We start from the raw sequence: 19,043 nt of genomic DNA, 5'->3' as shown, positions 1-19,043 counted from the left end.
AAAAAGTTTCCATTTTACCATTATCAAATTTGCTTTGTTCCCATGGTATTCTTTGTTGAAGAGATACCTACAGTAGGTCTGGAGTACTACATGGCAGGAAATTGTGCTGCCATCTAGTGCTTTTGCAAATGGATAGAATTCTTGCAAAACCTGCCATATAGTGCTCCAGACACGTGCACGCTCCTGAGCAAACGTCCCTGCTTTTCAACAAAAAATACCAAAAGAATTAAGTAAATTTGATAATAGAAGTGTTTAAAATTGCATGTTCTACCTGAACCATGAAAGGAATTTTTTTGGGTTTCATATCCCTTTAACCTTTTGTAATCCAAATCTATCCTTATAACTGTTAAACAATCTAAATTTCATTTGCATATGGGCATGGTGAGTATACTGGGCATATCTGTTTAAGGTTTTATTTAAACTTTTAGGGCTATATTACAAGTGGCGCGCTAACATTAGCACGCAAGCAATATAAGACTATCCCAGGCGTGTTAATTTGTGCGCGTTCTACGAGTTGAAAGTAAAAGCGTTTGCTTATGCACAATCGAATTTAAAGGATTCGGTTTAGTGCGACTGAAGACCTTGCCTAAATGGTTAGGGATAAAATAAAAGTTGCACCAAACACAACATAAATATATTAAAATAAACAGTTACATTCACATAAACACTATCTGATAAAAATTAGTCATATAAATATTTATAAATTTTTTTATGTGCTCAAAGGTATATGGTATATAGCAATGTATTTTACTGCAAAGGGTTATAATATATATGTATATATGTATCAGTGTATTACCTTTTGAAGTGCACGCCGGAGATTGGAGACATATTGAGTGCTGGATCCTGACTTTGTGTGTATATATATATATATATATATATATATATATATATATATATATATATATATATATCTATATGTGTGTGTCTAAATAATAAATCTATAATATTTTATAATGTGTTTTACAATGTATTTACTATTTATATATCTGTATATATCTATCCATCTATATATATATATATATATATATATATATATATATATATAGACATCAACAATCGGTAAAGCACTCCAGGTATCCCTTTTGTAATATCTCAATGCCCAGGGTGCTCAGTAATTATGTATATATTCATCAAGAAGAAAACGGCACTCACTGAGTCTTATCCATAGCAGTTTAATACATATAACATTTAGTGGTCTCCCCCTTTATCAAATATACAGACAGGGGAGACCCCGAAACGTTATATGTATTAAACTGCTATGGATAAGACCCAGTGAATGCCGTTCTCTTCTTGATGAATATATATATATATATATATATATATATATATATATATATATATATATATATATATATACAGTATATATATATTTATGCTGTGTATATATATATATATATATATATATATATATTTATAGTCAAAGGGGTGGTTGATGTAGCGCCAAATATAGAAATTGGTAATATAAGCACTATAAGTAATTCACTAAATGCGGCTGTTATGAGAATCTCACTTACTCCAGAGGGAGATATGGTGCAGTGTTTGCAAAAAAGGTTGGTTATAACTGCGCCTTCAGAATGGATATCCTCATGATCATGTAAATAAGAAGCAGATAAATCTCATGAGTAGTACACAGTAGATAAATAAAAACAAACAATAATTAACCGTTAACCTGTATGAACCACAGGGGAAAGTGGTCAACGCTGTCGTATATCTCTCCCAGTTGGTGTTGTCCTGGCTGTAGGTGTCCTGTGATCAAATGCAGCATGGGTAAACTGTATAGCAAGGAGACTCAATACCGGAGAGGTGTGGGATATCCCCCTGACACTGCTCAGTAATGTTGGACAGAGAGTAGAAACGAGGGAATATTCCTTATTTTATTCTTGAGCTACTAATTTTATTTATATGTTATAAACTGGTTAAAAACAGGAGGGTTAAAAACGAGAATATAAATGACAGAGTTAACGGTAATAAAAGACTAAAAAAGTGCTAATATAAGCCACAAAAGCACTAAAATAAAGTGGCTAAAATCAAGAAATTTAGAGAATAAAAAACGCTAATCGCTAAAAGTTAAAACCGCTAACGGCTGGCATGCTGGGCGGAATGTAGAATCCGGAAGAGATGTCACGAATATGCGTCACGTGGCCCTTACGCGTTTTGTGAGCCTCTATGCTTACTTCATCAGAGGGTAGAATCTGAAGCCATCCGAGGTAGACTTAAATAGTCTGTTAATTGCTTAATGGAAAAAATGATTAGACACTTGGGCCTAGATTTAGAGTTGGGCGGTAGCCGTCATAACCAGCATTAGAGGCTCCTAACGCTGGTTTTTACCGCCCTCTGGTATTTGGAGCCAGTCATTAAAGGGTCTAACGCTCACTTTCCAGCCGCGACTTTTCCATACCGCAGATCCCCTTACGTCAATTGCGTATCCTATCTTTTCAATGGGATCTTTCTAACGCTGGTATTTAGAGTCGTGGCTGAAGTGAGTGTTAGAAATCTAACGACAAAACTCCAGCCGCAGAAAAAAGTCAGTAGTTAAGAGCTTTCTGGGCTAACGCTGGTTTATAAAGCTCTTAACTACTGTGCTCTAAAGTACACTAACACCCATAAACTACCTATGTACCCCTAAACCGAGGCCCCCCCACATCGCCGCCACTATATTTAAATTTTTTAACTCCTAATCTGCCGCTCCGTACACCGCCGCCAACTACGTTATCCCTATGTACCCCTAATCTGCTGCCCCTAACACCGCCGACCCCTATATTATATTTATTAACCCCTAATCTGCCCCCCACAACGTCGCCGCCAGCTACCTACAATAATTAACCCCTAATCTGCCGACCGGAGCTCACCGCTAGTATAATAAATGTATTAACCCCTAATCCGCCTCACTCCCGCCTCAATAACCCTATAATAAATAGTATTAACCCCTAATCTGCCCTCCCTAACATCGCCGACAGCTAACTTCAAGTATTAACCCCTAATCTGCCGGTCGGAGCTCACCGCTACTCTAATAAATTTTTAACCCCTTAAGCTAATTCTAACCCTAACACTAACACCCCCCTAAGTTAAATATAATTTTTATCTAACGAAATAAATTAAGTCTTATTAAATAAATTATTCCTATTTAAATCTAAATACTTACCTGTAAAATAAATCCTAATATAGCTACAATATAAATTATAATTATATTTTAGCTATTTTAGGATTAATATTTATTTTACAGGCAACTTTGTAATTATTTTAACCAGGTACAATAGCTATTAAATAGTTAATAACTATTTAATAGCTACCTAGTTAAAATAATTACAAAATTACCTGTAAAATAAATCCTAACCTAAGTTACAATTAAACCTAACACTACACTATCAATAAATTAATTTAATAAACTACCTACAATTATCTACAATTAAACCTAACACTACACTATCAATAAATAAATTAAATACAATTCCTACAAATAAATACAATTAAATAAACTAAGTAAAGTACAAAAAATAAAAAAGAACTAAGTTACAAAAAATAAAAAAATATTTACAAACATTAGAAAAAAATTACAACAATTTTAATCTAATTACACCTACTCTAAGCCCCTAATAAAATAACAAAGACCCCCAAAATAAAAAAATGCCCTACCCTATTCTAAATTACAAAAGTTCAAAGCTCTTTTACCTTACCAGCCCTTAAAAGGGCCCTTTGCGGGGCATGCCCCAAAGAATTCAGCTCTTTTGCCTGTAAAAAAAACATACAATACCCCCCCCAACATTACAACCCACCACCCACATACCCCTAATCTAACCCAAACCCCCCTTAAATAAACCTAACACTAAGCCCCTGAAGATCTTCCTACCTTGTCTTCACCATGCCAGGTATCACCGATCGTTCCAGGCTCCGAAATCTTCATCCAAGCCCAAGCGGGGGCTAGACATCCATCATCCGGCTGATGTCTTCTATCAAGCGACGGCTGAAGAAGTCCAGAAGAGGCTCCAAAGTCTTCATCCTATCCGGAAAGAAGAGTAGATCCAGACCGGCAACCAACTTCTTCCAAGCGGCATCTTCTATCTTCATCCAATGACGACCGGCTCCATCTTGAAGACCTCCACCGCGGGTCCATTTTTAGAATGCTCCAGTGCTTTTATATTATGTTAGCAGTTAGCGGTTTTAACTTTTAGTGAATAGCTTTTTTATTCTCATGCGGCTAGATTTGGAGTTTTGTCGGTAACGACCCGAAAAACTAACGCCGGATTTTTTCTGGCCGCAGCATAAAAATAACTCTGGTATTGAGAGTCCACATAAAGGCAGCGTTAGGCTCCAAAAAAGGAGCGTAGAGCATTTTTAACGCAGCTTCAACTCTCGATACCAGAGTTGCTTACGCAAGCGGCCAGCCTCAAAAACGTGCTTGTGCACGATTCTCCCATAGGAAACAATGGGGCTGTTTGAGCTGAAAAAAAACCTAACACCTGCAAAAAAGCCGCGTTAAGCTCCTAACGCAGCCCCATTGTTTGCTATGGGGAAACACTTCCTACGTCTGCACCTAACACTTTAACATGTACCCCGAGTCTAAACACCCCTAACCTTACACTTATTAACCCCTAATCTGCCGCCCCCGCTATCGCTGACCCCTGCATATTATTATTAACCCCTAATCTGCCGCTCCGTAAACCGCCGCTACTTACATTATCCTTATGTACCCCTAATCTGCTGCCCTAACATCGCCGACCCCTATATTATATTTATTAACCCCTAATCTGCCCCCCACAACGTCGCCTCCACCTGCCTACACTTATTAACCCCTAATCTGCCGACCGGACCTGAGCGCTACTATAATAAAGTTATTAACCCCTAATCCGCCTCACTAACCCTATAATAAATAGTATTAACCCCTAATCTGCCCTCCCTAACATCGCCGACACCTAACTTCAATTATTAACCCCTAATCTGCCGACCGGAGCTCACCGCTATTCTAATAAATGTATTAACCCCTAAAGCTAAGTCTAACCCTAACACTAACACCCCCCTAAATTAAATATAATTTTAATCTAACGAAATTAATTAACTCTTATTAAATAAATTATTCCTATTTAAAGCTAAATATTTACCTGTAAAATAAATCCTAATATAGCTACAATATAAATTATAATTATATTATAGCTATTTTAGGATTAATATTTATTTTACAGGTAACTTTGTATTTATTTTAACCAGGTACAATAGCTATTAAATAGTTAAGAACTATTTAATAGCTAAAATAGTTAAAATAATTACAAATTTACCTGTAAAAGAAATCCTAACCTAAGTTACAATTAAACCTAACACTATACTATCAATAAATTAATTAAATAAACTACCTACAATTACCTACAATTAACCTAACACTACACTATCAATAAATTAATTAAATACAATTCCTACAAATAAATACAATTAAATAAACTTGCTAAAGTACAAAAAATAAAAAAGAACTAAGTTACAAAAAATAAAAAAATATTTACAAACATAAGAAAAATATTACAACAATTTTAAACTAATTACACCTACTCTAAGCCCCCTAATAAAATAACAAAGCCCCCCAAAATAAAAAAATGCCCTACCCTATTCTAAATAACTAAAGTTCAAAGCTCTTTTACCTTACCAGCCCTGAACAGGGCCCTTTGCGGGGCATGCCCCAAGAAGTTCAGCTCTTTTGCCTGTAAAAAAAAAATACAATACCCAAGCCCCCCAACATTACAACCCACCACCCACATACCCCTAATTTAACCCAAACCCCCCTTAAATAAACCTAACACTAAGCCCCTGAAGATCTTCCTACCTTGTCTTCACCTCACCGGGTTCAACGATCTGTCCAGAAGAGCTCCTCCGATGTCCTGATCCAAGCCCAAGCGGGGGGCTGAAGAGGTCCATGATCCGGCTGAAGTCTCCATCCAAGCGGGAGCTGAAGAGGTCCATGATCCGGATGAAGTCTTCTATCAACGGCATCTTCAATCTTCTTTCTTCCGGATCCATCTTGCAGACCTCCGACGCGGAACATCCTGCTGGCCCGACGGACTAACGACGAATGACGGTTCCTTTAATGGACGTCATCCAAGATGGCGTCCCTCGAATTCCGATTGGCAGATAGGATTCTATCAGCCAATCGGAATTAAGGTAGGAAAATTCTGATTGGCTGATGGAATCAGCCAATCAGATTCAAGTTCAATCCGATTGGCTGATTCAATCAGCCAATCAGATTGAGCTCGCAATCTATTGGCTGTTCCGATCAGCCAATAGAATGCGAGCTCAATCTGATTGGCTGATTGGATCAGCCAATCGGATTGAACTTGATTCTGATTGGCTGATTCCATCAGCCAATCAGAATATTCCTACCTTAATTCCGATTGGCTGATAGAATCCTATCAGCCAATCGGAATTCGAGGGACGCCATCTTGGATGACGTCCCTTATAGGAACCGTCATTCGTCGTTAGTCCGTCGGGCCAGCAGGATGTTCCGCGTTGGAGGTCTGAAAGAAGATTGAAGATGCCGTTGATAGAAGACTTCATCCGGATGATGGACCTCTTCAGCTCCAGCTTGGATGAAGACTTCAGCCGGATCATGGACCTCTTCAGCCCCCCGCTTGGGCTTGGATCAGGACATCGGAGGAGCTCTTCTGGACAGATCGTTGAACCCGTTGAGGTGAAGACAAGGTAGGAAGATCTTCAGGGGCTTAGTGTTAGGTTTATTTAAGGGGGGTTTGGGTTAGATTAGGGGTATGTGGGTGGTGGGTTGTAATGTTGGGGGGCTTGGGTATTGTATTTTTTTTTTTACAGGCAAAAGAGCTGAACTTCTTGGGGCATGCCCCGCAAAGGGCCCTGTTCAGGGCTGGTAAGGTAAAAGAGCTTTGAACTTTAGTTATTTAGAATAGGGTAGGGCATTTTTTTTATTTTGGGGGGCTTTGTTATTTTATTAGGGGGCTTAGAGTAGGTGTAATTAGTTTAAAATTGTTGTAATATTTTTCTTATATTTGTAAATATTTTTTTATTTTTTGTAACTTAGTTCTTTTTTATTTTTTGTACTTTAGCAAGTTTATTTAATTGTATTTATTTGTAGGAATTGTATTTAATTAATTTATTGATAGTGTAGTGTTAGGTTAATTGTAGGTAATTGTAGGTAGTTTATTTAATTAATTTATTGATAGTATAGTGTTAGGTTTAATTGTAACTTAGGTTAGGATTTCTTTTACAGGTAAATTTGTAATTATTTTAACTATTTTAGCTATTAAATAGTTCTTAACTATTTAATAGCTATTGTACCTGGTTAAAATAAATACAAAGTTACCTGTAAAATAAATATTAATCCTAAAATAGCTATAATATAATTATAATTTATATTGTAGCTATATTAGGGTTTATTTTACAGGTAAGTATTTAGCTTTAAATAGGAATAATTTATTTAATAAGAGTTAATTTATTTCGTTAGATTTAAATTATATTTAACTTAGGGGGGTGTTAGGGTTAGGGTTAGACTTAGCTTTAGGGGTTAATACATTTATTAGAATAGCAGTGAGGTCCGGTCGGCAGATTAGGAGTTAATAATTGAAGTTAGGTGTCGGCGATGTTAGGGAGGGCAGATTAGGGGTTAATACTATTTATTATAGGGTTAGTGAGGCGGATTAGGGGTTAATAACTTTATTATAGTAGCGCTCAGGTCCGGTCGGCAGATTAGGGGTTAATAAGTGTAGGCAGGTGGAGGTGACGTTGAGGGGGCAGATTAGGGGTTAATAAATATAATATAGGGGTCGGCGGTGTTAGGGGCAGCAGATTAGGGGTACATAAGGATAACTTAGGTGGCGGCGCTTTGCGGTCGGCAGATTAGGGGTTAATAAGTGTATGTAGGTGGAGGCGACGTTGTGGGGGGCAGGTTAGGGGCAGCAGATTAGGGGTACATAAGGATAACGTAGGTGGCGGTCGGCAGATTAGGGGTTAAAAAAAATTATTTGAGTGTCGGCGATGTGGGGGGACCTCGGTTTAGGGGTACATAGGTAGTTTATGGGTGTTAGTGTACTTTAGAGCACAGTAGTTAAGAGCTTTATAAACCGGCGTTAGCCCAGAAAGCTCTTAACTACTGACTTTTTTCCTGCGGCTGGAGTTTTGTCGTTAGATGTCTAACGCTCACTTCAGAAACTACTCTAAATACCGGAGTTAGAAAGATCCCATTGAAAAGATAGGATACGCAATTTACGTAAGGGGATCTGCGGTATGGAAAAGTCGCGGATGAAAAGTGAGCGTTAGACCCTATTTTGAGTGACTCCAAATACCGGCGGTAGCCTAAAACCAGCGTTAGGAGCCTCTAACGCTGGTTTTCACGGCTAACGCCAAACTCCAAATCTAGGTCATGATTTCTTGATTTTAGCCACTTTATTTTAGCGCTTTTGTGGCTTATTTTAGCACTTTTTTAGTCTTTCATTACTGTCAACTCTTTCATTTATATTCTCATTTTTTAACTCTCCTGTTTTTAACCAGTTTATAACATATAAATAAAATTAGTAGCTCAAGAATAAAATAAGGAATATTATCCCTCGTTTCCACTCTCTTTCCAACATTACTGAGCAGTGTCAGGGGTCCCACACCTCTCCGGTATTGAGTGCTATACAGTTTACCCATACTGCATTTGATCACAGGACACCTACAACCAGGACAACACCAACCGGGAGCAGCGTTGACCACTTTCCCCTGTGGTTCATACAGGTGAGCGGTTAATTATCGTTTGTTTTTATTTATCTACTGTGTACTACTCATGAGATTTATCTGCTTCTTATTTACATGATCATGTGGACATCCATTCTGAAGGCACAGTTATAACCAACCTTTTTTGTGTATATATATATATATACATATATATATATATATATATATATATATATATATATATATATATATGTATGCCTATAGATATATAGGTATAAGCATGTATGTATATATATATATATATATGTATATATATATATATATATATATATATATATATATATATATGTGTGTGTTTGTGTACAAATCTTTTATGCTTATGTTTCATTGATGTAGTATAGCACAGAACTAAATGGAAAAACTCCACTACTTAACCCCTTAATGACCGGACCATTTTTCAGTTTTCTTACCCTTAATGACAATGGCTATTTTTACATTTCTGCACTGTTTGCGTTTAGCTGTAATTTTCCTCTTACTCGTTTACTGTACCCACACATATTATATACCGTTTTTCTCGTCATAAAATGGACTTTCTAAAGATACCATTATTTTCATCATATCTTATAATTTACTAAAAAAAAAAGATAAAATATGAGGAAAAAATGGAAAAAAACACACTTTTTCTAACTTTGACCCCCAAAATCTGGTACACATCTACAATCACCAAAAAACACCCATGCTAAATAGTTTCTAAATTTTGTCGTGAGTTTAGAAATACCCAATGTTTACATGTTCTTAGCTTTTTTTGCAATTTATAGGGCAATAAACACAAGTAGCACTTTGCTATTTCCAAACCACTTTTTTTCAAAATTAGCGCTAGTTACATTGGGACACTGATATCTGTCAGGAATATCTGAATATCCCTTGACATGTATATATTTTGTTTTAGAAGACATCCCAAAGTATTGATCTAGGCCCATTTTGGTATATTTCATGCCACCATTTCACCGCCAAATGCGATAAAAAAAAAAAAAGTTCACTTTTTCACAAATTTTGTCACAAACTTTAGGTTTCCCACTGAAATTATTTACAAACAGCTTCTGCAATTATGGCACAAATGGTTGTAAATGCTTCTCTGGGATCCCCTTTTTCAGAAATAACAGACTTATATGGCTTTGTGGTTGCTTTTTGGTAATTAGAAGGCCGCTAAATGCCACTGCGCACCCCACGTGTTTTATGCCCAGGAGTGAAGGGGTTAATTAGGGAGCTTGTAGGGAGCTTGTAGGGTTAATTTTAGCTTTAGTGTAGTGTAGTAGACAACCCCAAGTATTGATCTAGGCCCATTTTGGTATATTTTATGCCACCATTTCACCGCCAAATGCGAGCAAATAAAAAAAAAAACTTTACATTTTTCACAATTTTAGGTTTCTCACTGAAATTATTTACAAACAGCTTGTGCAATTATGGCAGAAATTGTTGTAAAAGCTTCTCTGGGATCCCCTTTGTTCAGAAATAGCAGATTTATATGGCTTTGGCGTTGCTTTTTGGTAATTAGAAGGCCGATAAATGATGCTGCGCACCACACGTGAATTATGCCCAGCAGTGAAGGGGTTAAATTAGGTAGCTTGTAGGGAGCTTGCAGGGTTAATTTTAGAGATCAGCCTCCCACCTGACACATCCCACCCCCTGATCCCTCCCAAACAGCTCTCTTCCCTCCCCCACCCCACAATTGTTACCGCCATCTTAAGTACTGGCAGAAAGTCTGCCAGTAATAAATAAAAGAGTTTTTTTTTTTTTTAAATAAAAATTATAAAATATTTTAGTTGTGATGGACCCCTGCCTTAGCACCAACCTCCCTGATCCCCCCCTCCAGCTCTCTAACCCTCTCCCCTACCTAATTACCGCCATCTTGGGTACTGGCAGCTGTCTGCCAGTACCCAGTTTGGCCCCACAAACCAAACTTATTTTAATTGTATTTATAACTGTTATTTGTGTTTAATTATTTCTGTAGTGTAGCAGCCCCCCCACAATACCCCCACCCCTCCCCCTCACAGATCCTTTTAAATATAAAAAAAAAAAAAAAACTTTTTTTCCCCTTACTTTTTCATTGGTGTCAGTGTGGCTAATGTGCGCATGTGCACGTGCACGCGCGCCCACGTGCACGCGCACACCCGTGCATGTGCACGCGCGCATCGTGCACGCGCGCACACGCTCCCTCCTCCCACCGGTCAGAGGCACCATCGGCACCATCACTACCGGTGCAGAGAGGGCCACAGAGTGGCTCTCTCTGCATCGGAGTCTTGTAAAGGGGTATTGCAGGATGCCTCCATATTGAGGCATCACTGCAATACCCTCAGAGCTGCTGGAAGTGATTGTGATCACTTCCAGCACTCTGTTAGACAACTGACGTACCAGGTACTGATTGTTAATGCATGACGTACCTGGTACGTCATTTGTCATTAAGGGGTTAAGCAGATTTTTTTGTATTAAATCAGAATGACGCTCAAGTGTTATCTGACATGAGTGTAGTTGGCATCCCCATAGAAATGTATTATTTAATGAAAATAATGCACTTGGGCTCTTGGCTTGCATATGTGAGAGTACTAGACTTGCTCTCATACAATAAAAAACTAACAGCTAGATTACGAGTTTTGCGTTATGACTCAAATAGCATTGTTATGGCCCATAACGCTGCTTTTTCCCTAACGTCGCTATTACAAGTCTTGTAGGTATAGGTGTTCCACACACCAATTTGGCCGTCACGCAACGTAAGTACCGCACTTTTAAAAAAGTCCTTTTTCAATGGGACTTCCATAGCACTGGTATTACGAGTTTGCCTGGGAGGCTAAAAAGTGAGCGGTACACTCTATAACCACAAGATCCATACCGCCATCTAAAGTCAGTAGTTATGAGTTTTACGTTACAAAGCTGTAGCAAAACAAAATCATAACTAAAGTGTTACAAAGTACACTAACACCAATAAACTACCTATTAACCCTTAAACTGAGGCCCTCCCGCATCACAAACACTAAAATACACAATAAAATTATTAACCCCTAATCTGCTGCTCCGGTCATCGCCGCCACTTAAAAAATGTATTAACCCCTATACAACCGCCCCCGACATCGTCGCCACTATAATAAACCTATTAACTCCTAAACTGCCACCCTCCCGCATCACAAACACTATTTAAATATTAACCCCTAATCTGCCGTCCGTCCACACTGCCGCTATAATAAACCTATTAACCACTAAACCTCACAACGAAATATACTAAATTTAACTATTAACCCCTAGACCTCTGGCCTCCCACATCACTACATAAATATATTAACCCCTAAACCTAACACTAACCCTAACGTAACCCTAAGCCTAAGTCTAACCTAAAACCTAACACCCCCTAACTTAAATATAATTAAAATAAATCTAAATAAAACGTACAATTATTACCTAAATAATTCCTATTTAAAACGAAATACATACTTACCTGTAAAAAAGTTATATTGTAGCTATCTTAGGATTTATTTTTATTTCACAGGTAAGTTTGTATTTATTTTAACTAGGTAGACTAGTTAGTAAATAGTTATTAACTATTTACTAGCTACCTATTTAAAATAAATACAAAGATACCTGTTAAAAAAAACAAAACTAACCTGCCTTACATTGGCTATTCCAATCAGCCAATAGAATGAGTTAGTGTTTTGTATTGTTTTTTTGTAATTTAGATAATTGTATTTTATTAATTTAATTTATTTTATTTTATTGTAATGTTAGGTTTTAGTGTAAGGTAGGTTAGGTTTTATTTTACAGGTAAATTTGTATTTTAACTAGGTAGCTAGTAAATAGTTAATAACTATTTACTAACTAGTCTACCTAGTTAAAATAAATACAAACTTACCTGTGAAATAAAAATAAAACCTAAGATAGCTACAATGTAACTATTAGTTATTTTGTAGCTAGCTTAGGTTTTATTTTACAGGTAAGTATTTATTTAGTTTTAAATATGAATTATTTAGGTAATAATTGTAAGTTTTATTTAGATTTATTTTAATTATATTTAAGTTAGGGGGTGTTAGGTTTAGGTTAGGCATAGGGTTATGGTTAGGGTTAGGTTTAGGGGTTAATATAATTATGTATTGTTAGTGATGTGGGTGGCCAGAGGTTTAGGGGTTAATAACTTTAGTATTGTGGCGGCAACATTGGGGGTGGCAGATTAGGGGCTAATAAGTGTAGATAGGTGTTGGCGATGTTAGGGCCAGCAGATTAGGGGTTAATAAATTTATGTAGGTGGCGGCGATGTTGGGGGGCGGCAGATTAGGGCCTATACATTTAACAATGCTATGGGGAAAGCAATGCTGGGGCTAGCAATGCAGGTTAGATAGCAATATTGTAAGATCATCTGTTCATATCTCTTAAGTGAACATTTAAAAGTGAAACACAATGAATAATACAAGAATTGAACAAGGATTGGACAAGGGATAAGTCAAGTTCTGTTTTTATACTGAGTTTTATACACTATCTTTTTTGTAATAAATGCACAATATCTTAATATTCCTCTTTGCCACCTTTTGTCTGTTCAACAAACTACTTTACTCAATTACTCCTTACCCCTCACCACCTTCATTGCTCATTAGCCCATCTCTCTTAACGTCACCTTACTTTTGTATTCATGAACTTCACACATTCCTAAAGACTCTCTCTCCCCCTTGCAACTCATCACCAAATCACTACTGCAAATCCGCATCTCATCTCATGTCACTCTCCCTCTTGCTTATACTAGCTGCTGGCGACATCTCCCCTAATCCTGGTCCCCCACAACTTCCCTGCCATGCACACCCATATGTGCTCTTCAATAGATTTCAAAAACAAAACTCTGGTACCCTTAATCTTATTCCTATTGCATCTAAAGCCACCTCCCCCTTCACTTGTGCACTATGGAACTCTCGGTCTGTTTGCAACAAACTCACTTCTATCCATGACCATGTAGCTTCATTATCCATTTGTTAATTCTTTTCCTGATACTGTCACCTGCATTATGATATGTTTAGCATGACTTTGACAGACTTATACTGCTCCAGTATTGCACTGAGATAGATTTAATTTGTGTGGAGGTCATTCCTCTTTTATAGTTAGTTACTGTGCAATCCGTGAGCATTTTGTGGTATACTTCTGCCAAAGCCTAGCCTTATCCGCTTTTTTGTCAGTATCGATATTGGGTACATTACTTGGATATGTTAGCCTTCCATACACTCTGTTTTTAAACTAAGTATTATCTATTACTACACTAGTAGTTCCTTTTTTTAAGCATTTTTATTAAATTTTAAGTTTTAATACACTTACCACTCTGTTTAGCCCCCTTTGCCTTTCTTTTTGAGTGCTCAGCCGCTGTCCGTTTCTTCTTATTATTTTTCCGATCCAGTCTCAGTTGCCCTGTGAGATGTTACTGAAATGCATGACCCAGTAAGATACAGATCTGTAAGGAATATAATAACTGTGGAAGCGTACGGATATCAGGAAATTTGTTAGCAGTGATCTTGCAATTGGTTTGTTATGCTCAGATAATCAATAGGGAGCGATTGAGTCAATAACCTGTTAGGCTAAACAAAATATACGTTGCACGTTAAAGAACTCTGATATGAGAGTATACAACCTGAACTGCTGGAACCGATACCAGCTGATGGCTAGTGAGTCTGATGTTAGATCTGCTGAGAGAAGCCCGTAGTTCGTTGAGGAGCGACTTCCAGACGAGAGCTGTGAAGGCAGCAGCTGATGACGTCAGACGCTGCAGACTCTCTCCCTATCCAGCAGCTGAGATACGATACTGTGGATCTGTATGTGGGAGTGTTGCTTCTTTAGAGAGAAGTTCAGTGAGGTAAGCACCTTAGAGTACACGGCTGGAGAACGGGGAAAATTGCTACTGACAATCCCAAACGAAGAATAGCAAGTTTACTCAATAATCCAGCATTGAATTAAAGGAGGAGGAGCCTTTTATGGGTAGTAGAGGGTTCCAGTTAAAGGGCCAATAGGCAACAAACATGAAAGTGTCAGGAATAAATGACACTTCCTTTCCTCGGATACCCCTGCCCTCATTCTTGGTGACTTCAACCTCCCTCTTGATAATCCCTCTGCCTCCTCTGCATAACAACTTCTGCAACTCACTTCCTCTCTCGGCCTGTCACAATGGACTGACTCTCCCATTTACAAAGATGGTCACTCCCTTGATCTGATTTTCAGTTATCAATGCACTATGTCAAACTTCACAAACTCACCTTTATCCTCTTTCTGACCACCAACTCCTCACTTGTACCATCACCTTCCTTCCTACAACTCTCCCTCCTTCTACCCCTCACACTAAACTTCACAGAAGAATCAAGTCATTTGATCAGCAACAGCTCGCCAGCTCTCTTGAACCTGTTCTCTCTTCTATCCCCTCTTTTTCCTGTCCTGATGAATCCATCTGCCACCATAACTCCACCCTTACATCGGTCCTTAACCTGGCCCCACCTACCATACCTCGGAAAACATACACTCATCCTCTGCCCTGGCATACTCCTCTGACACGGTACCTATGCAGATGTTCCTGTACTGCTGAGCGACACTGGAGGAAATCTGGGAGTTCTGCTGACTTTCTTCACTATAAGTTCATCTTGAACTCCTACTATTCTGCCCTTAATCTATATAAGAAACATTACTTCTCTACTCTTATCTCTACTCTTTCTTCAAACCCAAAATGTCTGTTCTCCACATTCAATACTCTTCTCTGCCCACCCCCACCTCCCACCACAACTTTTCTCTCAGCCCAAGATTTTGCCAGCTACTTCAACAACAAAATCGACTCCATCAGAAATGAAATCCGCTCTTAACATACTACCGGTCTCCCACCCCCTCAAAAGCTCACAATCATCCAAAACCCACATAGCCATAAATTTAGCACTTTTACCCATGTTACAGAGGATGAAGTTTCTGCCCTTATACTATCCCCTCACCTCACTACCTGTCCCCTCGACCCCATCCCCTCACAACTACTCCCCTCCCTTTCTTCTACCCTTACCCCTATACTCACACACATCTTCAACCTCTCCCTCAGCACTGGTATAGTTCTCACATCTCTTAAATATGCATTAGTCACACCTATCCTCAAAGAACCTTCTTTCGATCCAACCTCCCCAGCCAACTACCATCCTATTTCCCTACTACCTCTTGCCTCAAAACTTCTTGAAAAGCTAGTAAATGCTCGTCTATCCAATTTCCTTACATTAAACTCCCTCCTTGACCCATTGCAATCTGGATTTTGCCCCCTTCACTCAACAGAGACAGCAATTGTTAAGGTTACCAACAACCTACTTACAGCAAAATCAAAAGGCCACTTCTCTCTACTTATCCTCCTTGATCTGTCTGCAGCCTTTGATACTGTCAACCACCCTCTTTTGCGCTATACCCTCCAATCCTTCGGCATCTGTGACACAGCTCTTTTTTTGGTTCTCTTCCTATCTATCTAACTGTACCTTTAGTGTAGCCTTCTCTGGGGTATCCTCTGCCCCGTTACCTCTTTCTGTTGGGGTACCGCAATGCTCTGTCCTCAGTCCCCTTCTCTTCTCAATCTACACGTCCTCACTAGGTTCCTTAATAAAGTCCCACAGGTTTCATAATCATTTGTATGCCGACGATACCCAAATCTACCTCTCTGCACCAGAGCTATCTCCTTCCTTGCTAACCCATGTCACTAACTGTCTCTCTCATATCTCATCTTGGATGTCCTCTCACTACCTCAAGATAAATCTCTCCAAAACTGAGCTCCTTATTTTCCCACCTTCTTCCAAAATCTCCACCCCCCCCATGTCTCTATAACTGTTGACAACTCCATCATTACCCCAACCTCACATGCCCGATGTCTTGGGGTCACACTTGACTCAGATCTTTCTTTCACTCCTCACATTCAGTCCTTGGCTAAAGCCTGCCGCTTCCACCTTAAAAACATCTCTAAAATTAGACATTTCCTTACACAAGACACAACAAAGATTTTAATTCACTTTCTCATCCTTTCCGCCTCGACTACTGCAACTCTATCCTCTCTGGTCTCCCTAGCTACCACCTAGCTCATTTACAATCCATAATGAATGCCTCTGCCAGGCTCATCTTCCTTGCACGTCGCTCTTCATCTGCCACACCTCTTTGCCAATCCCTTCACTGGCTTCCTCTTGCCTCCAGGATTAAACACAAAATTCTCACTCTAACACACAAAGCCCTCAATTGCACTGCTCCCCCTACATCTCAGACCTTGTCTCCAGATACTCTCCCTCCCGTCCCCTTTGCTCCGCTCATGATCTCCTACTCTCCTCCTCTCTTGTTACCTCCTCACATTCCCATCTACAAGATTTCTCAAGACTGGCTGCCATCTTATGGAACTCTCTGCCTCGCTCCACAAGAATCTCCCCTAGTTTTAAAAGCTTCAAGTGCTCCCTGAAGACTTTACTATTCAGGGACGCTTACAACCTTCACTAACCTTCCTATCTCCACTGCTATCCCCTAAAACCCCATAGCATGTAAGCCTATGAGCCCAGCTGTTTGTAGTTCACCTTCAAAAGAGCCGACTACAACAGTGCAACTCTCGGCAGGACCCTCTCTCCCCATTTGATCCCTGTAATCGTTTTTTATATACCACCCATGTTCATAGCGCTGTGGAACCTGTTGGCTCTACAAATACCTGATAATAATAATAAATAAAATTAGGGGTTAATAACTGTAATGTAAGTGGCGGCGATGTTAGGGGTGGCAGAATAGGGGTTAATAACATTATGTAGGTGGCGGCAATGTTAAGGGCGGAAGATTAGGTGTTAATAACATTATGTAGGTTGCGGCGATGTCGGGCATGGCAGATTAAAGGTGTTTAGACATGGTTTTTATCTTAGGGTGTTAGGTTTCTTTCCCCATAGACATCAATGGGGCTGCGTTACGGAGCTTTTGTTTCCGCGATCGCAGGTGTTAGACTTTTTTTTTGCCAGCTCTCCCCATTGATGTCTATGGGGAAATCGTGCATGAGCACATCAAAGCAGCGCTTGTATTGGGTGAGGTATGGAGCTCAACGCCACCATATCGCCCGCACAAGCCTGCTTTTTCTAAACTTGTAATAGCAGCGCTATAGGGAGGTGAAATAATGACGCTTTTGTGGCGGTCGTTAATTTCCCTATAGCGCTCAAAACTCGTAATCTAGCTGTATGTTTGGACATGTTTATTAATATGGGTGTAACAATTGAAGTTATATGAATTTGCGCTCTTGCACTGTTAATGCACTTTACTGCTTGTGTTTACGCGCTCCACTTGTAATGTAGCCTCAGGCAGCTGGTTTAATAGCCAGCTGATGTACCTGCTCAAAGCTCCTGTCCAAAGATCTATTATCAGCAGGTCTAGTTATATCTTTAAAAGAATATTGTACTTCTGTCATGAGTAAGAACAACTGAGATAAATGCATTTGGTATCACCCTATTTGAAAATAGTTATTTAACTGCAGTTATTTGGCTAAATGTCCAAAAATCCTAAAGGGACAGTAAAGTCAAAATTAAAGACTCGGATACAGCATGGAATTTTAAATAACTTTCAAATTTATTTCTATTAACTAATTTGCTTAGTTATATTGCTGTCCTTTGATGAAATGCATACCTAGGTAGGCTCCAAAGCAACAATGAACTACTGGAAGCTAGCTGTTGATTGGTGGCTGCATATATGACTGCATATACTGTATATGCCTCTTATCATTGGTTTTCAGGATGTGTTTAGCTAGCTCCCAGTAGTAGATTGCTGCTCCTTTAACAAAGGTTACCAAGAGAAGGAGGCAAATTGGAAAAATGTTTAAAATTGTATGCTCTAAATCATGAAAGAAAAATGTGGGTTTCATTTCCCTTTAAGGGTTGTGGGTAGAAAACATTTCAATGAATAAATTGAAGAAATGGGATAGTTCATAATGAAATACTAATAAATATTACATTTCTTGAAGGTAAACTATGTTCTGCCAATGCCAGAGACCTCATGACAGTGGAAGATATTGATGGTTTCTCGGATACACGCTCTATAGACCTGCTTGCTCACACTTCCCTAGGATGGATCAGAACTGCTGCTAAAAGAACGACACAAGTGTCCCCAGATGGTAAAGATTCTCAGTAGTAATCAGATTGGCATGAGCCTTACATTATAATGAATATCCATGAACGTTTTGACTTTTTTAAGTCATGAAATGAGGACAGGATACAAAAGCTTCCCATGAGAACTGTGGGGGTTGCACATCTTTGGTCATATGGTTGGGTTATAGGACCAGGGATATTTCAGATTAGTTTGCTTTATGCAGGGTCTTGGGTTGTGATATGTGTGATAAATTTGTCTCACCAAACTTT

At 38.8% G+C, this 19,043-nt stretch overlaps 1 protein-coding gene across 1 annotated transcript in view; it reads left to right on the top strand.

The window, feature by feature from the left end:
• The window catches only part of LOC128661735 (ankyrin-3-like), a 410,167-nt gene extending 391,351 nt beyond the window's left edge, over nucleotides 1-18,816 (top strand). Inside the window, 1 exon segment of the mRNA XM_053715956.1 lies at nucleotides 18,650-18,816. Coding sequence (XP_053571931.1) covers nucleotides 18,650-18,816 — 167 coding nt within the window.
• Nucleotides 18,817-19,043: the final 227 nt, after the last annotated feature.

Source organism: Bombina bombina, chromosome 5 (genome assembly GCF_027579735.1).
Source record: "Bombina bombina isolate aBomBom1 chromosome 5, aBomBom1.pri, whole genome shotgun sequence".
Taxonomy (NCBI): Eukaryota; Metazoa; Chordata; class Amphibia; order Anura; family Bombinatoridae; genus Bombina; species Bombina bombina.
This window is presented reverse-complemented; position numbering and strand designations above follow the sequence as displayed.